Source organism: Asterias rubens, chromosome 2 (assembly GCF_902459465.1).
Source record: "Asterias rubens chromosome 2, eAstRub1.3, whole genome shotgun sequence".
Lineage (NCBI taxonomy): Eukaryota > Metazoa > Echinodermata > Asteroidea > Forcipulatida > Asteriidae > Asterias > Asterias rubens.
In genome coordinates this window covers 24,078,353-24,087,629 of record NC_047063.1, presented here as the reverse complement: position 1 = coordinate 24,087,629, position 9,277 = coordinate 24,078,353, and the positions used below count along the sequence as shown (strand labels likewise).

Sequence of the window (9,277 nt, the reverse complement as noted above, 5' to 3'; positions counted from 1 at the left end):
TTCGCTGATGGGCAGAACTCAATTTTCTCTTGAATGTAGCCACATTTTCATGCAGAAATTAGTGACTCTGGCAAATTGTTCAAAATTTGTACCACTATTGAGAAGAAGTGGTCTGCCAATAATTGTTTTGGTACGCCAGACAAATCATTTCTTTGAAATCCTTTTAGTTAGTTGTAGGGGAGGGAGAAAAAACTTGCAGCCGGGTGTCTTGTAGAACCCATTAATCATAAATTTATAGGTTTCAATCAGGTCTGTTTTTGTTCTCCTTCCTCTCTTGCAAAGATAATGTCTTCGGTGCACAGGCGTAGGCAACTTTTCTGCACATTCTCTAGTAATTTCATAATAATTATTTCCTTCGGTTAATGGGCTCCAGGCAGACGAAGCATACTCCAGAGCCGGTCGGATGAAAGACTTTAAAAAGATTGTGACTCTCTCCTCGTCAAATCCGGTGAAGCATCTTCTGAACAGGGCAATCTTCTGCCGAGCTTTTTTCGCAATATCTTGGATTTGTTTGTAGGGGATAGGGTGCTGCAAACTTTGAGACCCAAGTCTTTCTGTTCCTCAACTTCATGTGATAACTACAACAATAAAACGTCAAAGATCAAAACCCACCCTGAGATTATGCCTATTGAGGAACACGATCCCCCATCTCTAGTTGCAATAACGTAACCCTCGTCCTGACGGCGGAGTGGGAGAGTTACGATCCAAATTCCAATCGTACAGGGCGAAATGGTCAAACACGTAAAATTCCGACAGCTAGTCAACAGATTTGCTGAATTTTTAAAACCGGAACACGAACTTAATCCACAACCTTCAAAAAAGAAGGACGGCTCTATGGGCACAACGGACCTCTACCACGCGCGCGACGTTTGGCAACAGGAGGTACGACGGACCTCCCCACACGCACGGCGACGCTTTGCTCACAGGCTAGGTACGACGGACGTCTGCACAAGCACGACGTTTGCTCATATGTACGGCGGACCTCTCCTCACGCACGGTGACGCTTTGCTCACAGGCTAGGTACGACGGACGTCTGCACAAGCACGACGTTTGCTCACATGTACGGCGGACCTCTCCACACGCACGGCGACGCTTTGCTCACACTCTCACAGGCTGGTACGACGGACCTCTCCTCACGCACGGCGAAGCTTTGCTCACAGGCTAGCACGACGGACCTCTCCACACGCACGACGTTTACTCACAGGTACGACGGACCTCTCCTCACGCACGGCGACGCTTTGCTCACAGGCTAGCACGACGGACCTCTCCACACGCACGACGTTTACTCACAGGTACGACGGACCTCTCCTCACGCACGGCGACGCTTTGCTCACAGGCTAGCACGACGGACCTCTCCACACGCACGACGTTTATTCACTTACGGCGGACCTCCCCACACGCACGGCGTCGCTTTGCTCACACTCTCACAGGCTGGTACGACGGACCTCTCCTCACGCACAGCGACGCTTTGCTCACAGGCTAGCACGACGGACCTCTCCACACGCACGACGTTTATTCACTTACGGCGGACCTCCCCACTCGCACGGCGTCGCTTTGCTCACACTCTCACAGGCTGGTACGACGGACCTCTCCTCTCGCACAGCGACGCTTTGCTCACAGGCTAGCACGACGGACCTCTCCACACGCACGACGTTTATTCACTTACGGCGGACCTCCCCACTCGCACGGCGTCGCTTTGCTCACACTATCTCACAGGCTGGTACGACGGACCTCTCCTCACGCACAGCGACGCTTTGCTCACAGGCTAGCACGACAGACCTCTACCACACGCACGACAAAACAGATACACCAGTAGAGTAGAACGAAGCATCCTATTCCTCATAACCACGATGGGCACACCAGGTCCTTGGCGCTGGGTAATTCTACTCGTAAGGGCTGGTGTATGTTTCCTGGCCTACGGTATCTTCAAATCCATGGGGGTGTTATTAGATGAGTTTGTGGAGTACTTTGAATGTACCACACGTGCAGCAGGTATTGTCGTTAGCCTTCCATTCACCGTTAGTCTAACAGGTAAATCTCCATCCATGTCATTGTATTCATGTGTCACTTGTGGAAGTTTCAAACAATTTAAGGAAGATCCACCATGTTTAAAATCAGGGAACATCATTTTGTGGAATTTCAAACAAATACAACACGATAACCGATATCAATGAATGTATATTTTACAATCTCCTTTTAAAGGTACTGAACAACATTGGTAATAACTCAAATAATTTTATTGTTAGCATAAAAAAAACTTACTTGGTACGAGCAATGGAGAGCTGTTGACAGGATACAACACACTGTGAGAAAAAGCTCTCTTTGAAGTAAAGTTTTTGAAAAAGAGGTAATTTCTCACTCAATAATAAAAGGCTTCAGCTGAAGCCTTTTATTATGCATCTGAAAGCACACAAATTAATGCAAAAGGGTGTTTTTTCTTTCCATTTTCCCCTTGCAAATTCGATGACCAATTGAGCCAAAATTTTCCCATGTATTATTTTGTTTAATTATTTCATGCATTAATTGGGATACACCAAGTGAGAATACTGGTCAGATACAAAAACGTGTCCATCTAGTGGCTTAACACAATGATTTTGCCTTTAAAGGGATCCTGACTGGAGGGTTACTGGGAGCTCTAGGAACCAGACCGCTGATGATCATAAGTGGTGCCGTAACGGCTGCATCTCTCATCACAGCCGCAATGGTATCAACATCACTGGTTCACATTGCTCTCTGTTTCATCGTATTCAGTAAGTAATCATTCTAACTCCAAATTTTCCAGCTATTAGCGGCATTTTTTGTTGGAGTCCCGTTCCCATCCCTAACTGGGGCACAAAAGTTTTCATTAGTTTTTTTTGCTAAATCTTAAATAATTCCGTCCATGAATTTTCACAAATTCTATCATTTTGTTATCCACAATCACACCCACGTTGCGAAGTGTCCTTCCACATAGGGGTGTTTACAGTCGCCTTGAAAACCTTATTACAAAAGCAGTACATTTCATTTGTACAGCGTTAACAATGGATGCACGACAGTGCTTGGGCCTTGGTATTATTATGTATAAAGATTTGAGGCATTGGATGGTGAGGTATCAATGTATTTGGTTTGCGGTAACACAATGTGTGTATCTTCTTGCCAGGTAGAGTTGTTCTTAGGGAACTTGCTTTATTCTACTGCCGTGGAGTAGATAATCGGAGGTTCGGGAGACTTCTCAGTTCTGAAAAGAACTGTCCTGCTTTTTAACTATTACCAGGGCGAATGGTATAGAAATTAGACTGGACTACTACTTTAGCTTATAGGATCGTGCACCGCTGGAGAATAACGTTGTAGCGTTGACCGTGGGTTGCGTTGTACCATGGAGGAATAAATTAATCCTCCATGGTTGTACACAGTTGAATGACACAATATTGAAGGTACAATTAACTGCCTTATCTGTCCGTTTCTTTGGAGGTTTATTCACACACAACAAGTCATAAAATTACACGAAGCAGAAACCTAAGCCAGAGAACGCCCTCTCTGGCGAGCAGACTCACAAATCGACCGGCTTGGGCCAACAGCAGCAAAGATAATAGTATCTTTGACAGCAGCTATTCAGATCCAGTGATTCCATTGGGTATAATGATAAGTAGGATTTGAAACTTTGCATGGTGGAAATAAGATATAGAAGAGTTTGCGGTAACACCATGTAATAACAATCTCTAAATGAGTTTGGGTGGTTCTGAAAAGAACCGTTGGATTAACTCGACGTTTCAATCGTCTTCTGGAGAATGATGGACTCTGATGCTGCATGCTGCTTAAGTACTGGGCGGCGGATCAGCGGTGATGCACGAAGGCGGGAAATATGGCGGGTTTAATGATACCATTGGATAAATGCAGTGACTGAAAGCTACCGTAGCTGGGTTTGTTTTGATTGGTCTGAATCACCTCGGATGGCCAATCAAAACACAGATATGGAAACTTACTTTCGGTCGACCGCACGTGTGTCCACGTGTGTGGTAGTATGTTTACAGTACATGCATGGTGGATTCGGTACTTGCTTGGTAATTGGTATAGAATTTGCGTGTATCTCTATGAGCGGTGAAAGGTCAAACCACACGCCGGTTTTTGGCCGGTCTCTGGCGTTATTCACGAGCCTCGAAAAATGACGTCAGACGTTCAGGCTAACAGCAGTGCTCCGAAGGGGAGTCGTGCTGGCGCCCCAACCGGTCAATCGGCACCGCCGCTACAATATACCACAGAGGGATAATCGGATCCGACCCAGCCTTCAAATGCTGAAAGAGGGATCAGAGCCGACTCCAACCGTACTCGCTATTATAGTTTTTATCACACGTTACTTCTTTAAAATTTGTTTTCGGGGATTTTCAATTTTTACCTGTTGTCTCTTTGCATAATGTGCGAATAATATATTGTTTATTTATTTGTTATTGTATGCCTTTGTGGTTGAAAGTTTGTTTGTGGTTGTAATTTTAAATATTTTAGACTCGCAAACCAAAGTGAATTTCACTGTACATGCGTATTTATTAACAAAACAATTGAAACCGTGAGTAGTTTACATGCTCAATTTTTGAACGGATACTTGAATTGGAGAAAAATAACCCCGCACGGGTTTAAAACTTCTCAGTCTACAATGTACGATAAGGCTAAAGAAGCGACATGGATGTTTTCTCGTCAAAATGAACCCGGTGTGGACGGACAGTTCTGTCCCCAGGTAACGTTGTCCGAGCTAGGGTTCAGTGTCCCTCGAGACAGTATCTCCTAAATTAAACTGTCTCTTATTAAGTTATTCTGTCCGCCGTTGTCGCATGCAATTATGTCATCTATGCAATACTATCCGGAAGACAATATTGCATATGCAATAATGTCCGCCGGACGGGTTTGCATGTGCACTCGTGTCTGCCCGGACGCTGCTGCATAATGCAATATTGTGTCCGCCCGGACACATTTGCATATGCAGTTGTGTCCGCCCCGTGCAAAACCGTCCTTGCAGTAAATTAAACGCCCTTGAAGTGCATGTCATGATGAAATGGGAAATGTTCGGTCGTTCGATGCAATCATAAAATAGGTGAATATTCATGTACATGTCCACTGGACGGTTTTTGCATAGCCCCGGACACGATTGCATATGCAAAAATGTCCGGTGCGGACAGTATTGCATGGCGGACACAATTGCATCTGACACCGGCAGTGGGTTTCAAGGATTAACCTTATAATGCCTCATACGAATGGAAGCAGTTGTATGACAACAACAGCAACATCAACAGCAACAGCAACATCAACAGCAACGGCAATGTATTCACACGTCATTCAAAATGAATGCCTCGGCAACCACATCAACTGTATTCAATGACTTATGAATTGACGAAAAACTATCAAACTTTCATACACTTTTTAGACCAAATAAATGCTTTACTGCCTAATCATCGGCTGGGCTCACAACTTTGTTTACATTAAAAAAAAACTTAACATCAATTTTTGATTCAATTTGTATAGGTTTTGGATATTCCGTGATGCAAACAGTTTCAGTCGCAGTTTTGCTGCAGTATTTCCCAGATAACTTCGCTGTGGCGAATGGGATCAGCTTGACAGGAGGCCCCCTGGGCATGATGATCCTCCCTCCCGTGGTGCAGCAACTGATCCAGCTGTATGGTTGGCGAGGTGCTCTGGTTCTTCTCGGTGCCCTGACAGCGAATTATTGCGTCTTAGCCGCTCTGGTCAGACCTCTGCGAACCAGAAACCCCTACACACCGATAGCTGATGAAGAGCCGAACTCTACAGCGAATCCAACTTCCAACGAGTCACCTTTGGACAACTGGAGACAAAGGTTCAGAGCAATGTTTGAGAAAATTGACCTACAAATGTTCGTTGATGAACCTGGATTCGTCACCATCCAGATTGTGAACGTCCTAGTGGGGGTCATATACTTTGGTTGGCATATATATCTTATCCCAAACGGTAATGCTCAGGGATTTAATGAGACGAGGTCGTCATTTCTAGCCACTTTCGGCGGTTTTGGAGCGATGTTTGGGCGCATCTCGTCAGGTTTTGTAATCAACTATGGACTGGTGCAAGCACATGATCTCTTCGCTGGGTCGGCTTTCCTCCTAGCCGTGGTGTTTCTTCTTGACCCTATCGCGGCATCATCCTATGAGGCTGTTGCTACCCTTGCTACTATTGGCGGCTTTGGCTTTGGAGTACATTGTACTCTTTCCATTGATGATCGTCTTGTCAGTTAATTTTCCCGACAAGATAAGAGTGTCTGCCATAGCCTTGATGTTTTTATTTTCTGGTTGCGGTTTTTCAGCGGGAGGTTTCCTGTTCGGTAAGTGTAGGAACATTTACAAAACATGTTGTACAACTTCAAAACCAAAGATTAACGGAACACGTTCCCTTGGATAGGATGAGTTGGTCTATAAAAAGTACTATATTTCGTTTGTTATAAAATGCTTATGATATCAATTTAAACCACAAGGGAAACTGACTGGGTAAATTTTGAAATGATTTATGGGGTTGAACAAAGAATTAACTATAGAGTGGGATTCGAACCAACGACCTCCGGATTAACGTGCCGGCGCTCTACCAACTGAGCTATCTAGCCCTATATTGGCGGTGTCCCTATTTTTTCAATATCTTTGTTCGGGGGTGCCAGTCAGAAGCCATACAACCGTTAACTGCCGTGTAGCCAGGGATCACACCCAAATTACGATACAACCTGGGAAGCGGCAGCCAGGGGATCACCTTAAGGGGATGCGACTTTTGTTTGTTTCAGATATCAATATAAACCACAAGGGAAACTGACTGGGTAAATTTTGAAATGATTTTGGGGGTTGAACAAAGAGTTGACTAGAGTGGGATTCGAAGCAACGACCTCCGGATTAACGTGCCGGCGCTCTACCAACTGAGCTATCTAGCCCTATATTGGCGGTGTCCCTATTTTGTCAATATCTTAATGCTTATGGTTAGAGAGATGTCCTTTTTTGCGGATGGGGGGGGGGGGGGAGTTTGTTGACATGCCAAATATGAAATCAAGAATAAAGAAATATGCCCACACCAAGATACCCACACCGTGATAATTAGTAACCCCGATTTCCGTTACTACTAATATTTCTTGGTTTAATTTGTTTTTATTTGTTCAAATATTTCTACAGGTTGGATATATGACATGACTGTTGATTATGGCGTTGTTTTCGGCACGATGGGAGTAATTTCAGCTGTCATTGGGCTGTTGTCTCTGACGTTGAGACGTGCGTGCTTTACATGTAAAACTCAGGATCGGGATTAAGGTTGAACGAACTCAAGGAAATATTGACATTGAAACAAATACTCATTAATGCTAAGCATGGGTTTTTGAAGCAGTATTTTATTGCTTAAGCAGCTCGAAATTATTATGCCCATGCCACTGATGTTTTATTTGCCTAGTGGCTCAAGTCCTCTGAATTCTTTACTTTTGGACATTTAGAAGGATTTGGTCTAATCGGCAGAATATTGCGCCACTGGTCATCCTATATTTATTGTGTGTTTTTTGCTGGTTTATTTATTGTATTCGTTATTATTTTGATTGGTTCGTTGCGTTTCGTTTAACTTTTGCTGTACTTTTTGATGTACTTGTATTTGTTGAGGTCAAATAAATAATAGTAATAATAATATAAGGTTAATGGTGCTATACATAGGAATATTGCGCCACTGGTCATCCTATAAGGTTAATGGTGCTATACATAGGAATATTGCGCCACTGGTCATCCTATAAGGTTAATGGTGCTATACAAAGGAATATTGCGCCACTGGTCATCCTATAAGGTTAATGGTGCTATACATAGGAATATTGCGCCACTGGTCATTCTATAAGGTTAATGGTGCTATACATAGGAATATTGCGCCACTGGTCATCCTATAAGGTTAATGGTGCTATACATATGAATATTGCGCCACTGGCCATCCTATAAGGTTAATGGTGCTATACATAGGAATATGTTTCAAACTTCAAAACTATGCTTCACACACCTTGCAGGAAAACATACTGATCGCTTTGATACGCATCATAGCATGCATAAAGGTGTGACGAAGAACGGTACAAGAACTCAGTATCATCTATAGAGGCCTACTATTAAAGCTCTAACCTGCGCCATCTTGGATTGAAATTAGAAGGTCCAGTGGTATGGCATCCTGGTGGAATACAACACGAGTATGTCGTTTCAGACGTCAATTTGCCAGACTTCAAAAAGCCTCTTCCGAACTCACTCTTACGACTCGTCTGGTTTGCTGGCTGAGGCCATTGAGACGACCATTTGAGACAGATGTCAGAAAGTAAAACTTTCATTATCGGACGAAAATTCAACCAGTATCTTAACTCGTCAGTTTCGATAAATACAATAAAAATGGAAATGATATATCATACATTTATTTTTTAAATGTTACTTTGCAATAAAAAAGTACATTACAATAAAGTGTAGCTGTGTCCATATTAAGAATACAGAAGTAACGAATATATGAAATAAAACAACATTTTAAAGGCAGTGGATACTATTGGTAGTTACTCATAATAATTATTAGCGTAAAACCTTTCTTGGGGATCAGTAAAGGGAGAGGTTGATGGTATAAAACATTCTGAGAAACGGCTACCTCTGGACTGCCATAGTTTTCGAGAAAGGAGTAATTTCCACGAATTTGATTTCGAGACCTCAATTTTAGAACTTGAGGTCTCGAAATCAACCATCCTAACGCACACAACTTCGTGACAAGGTTTTTTTCTTCTTTTATTATTTTCTCGCAAGTTCGATGACCGATTGAGCTCAAATGTTCACCGGTTTGTCATTGTATGCATATGTTGAGATACGCCAACTGTGCTATGTAAAACGAATAAAAAAAAAAGTAGGTACACATTTAGCACAACATTAATAAATTAATAATTTTCTTTTCTCAAAATGCCGGTTTTTGTTTATACCATTTTGCCATAGTGTACCGCTACAAAACAAATTGGCTCAGAAAAAGTTTTCTACACCATTTTGCCAAAATGGTGTGGCGCCAAACAAACAGTAGACAGATGTCAGAAAGTTAAACAAGTTAAAAAATATTGAAATATTAAAATAAATTAATAGTATTCTTTTTCTCAAAATGCTGGTACCATCAGGTTCAATAACTTGCATGTAATTCCTTAATCGTGTCGGTTTAGTAATTAATTTTCTTCTTTTCTCCTTACTTGTTTATTTAACTTTTAGGCATTTATTTGAATAATTCTCTTTATTGGCCCATTACAGGTTTTCTACACCATTTTGCCAAAATG

The 9,277-nt window shown here is 42.7% G+C and overlaps 1 protein-coding gene across 1 annotated transcript; it reads left to right on the top strand.

Moving 5' to 3' along the window:
• Positions 1-2,621: 2,621 nt before the first annotated feature.
• On the top strand, positions 2,622-6,233 carry LOC117305640 (monocarboxylate transporter 12-like). Its single transcript, XM_033790521.1, has 2 exons — positions 2,622-2,750; positions 5,491-6,233. Exons 1-2 carry the CDS (start codon positions 2,654-2,656, stop codon positions 6,231-6,233), a joined length of 840 nt encoding a protein of 279 aa, XP_033646412.1. The 5' UTR covers positions 2,622-2,653.
• Positions 6,234-9,277: the final 3,044 nt, after the last annotated feature.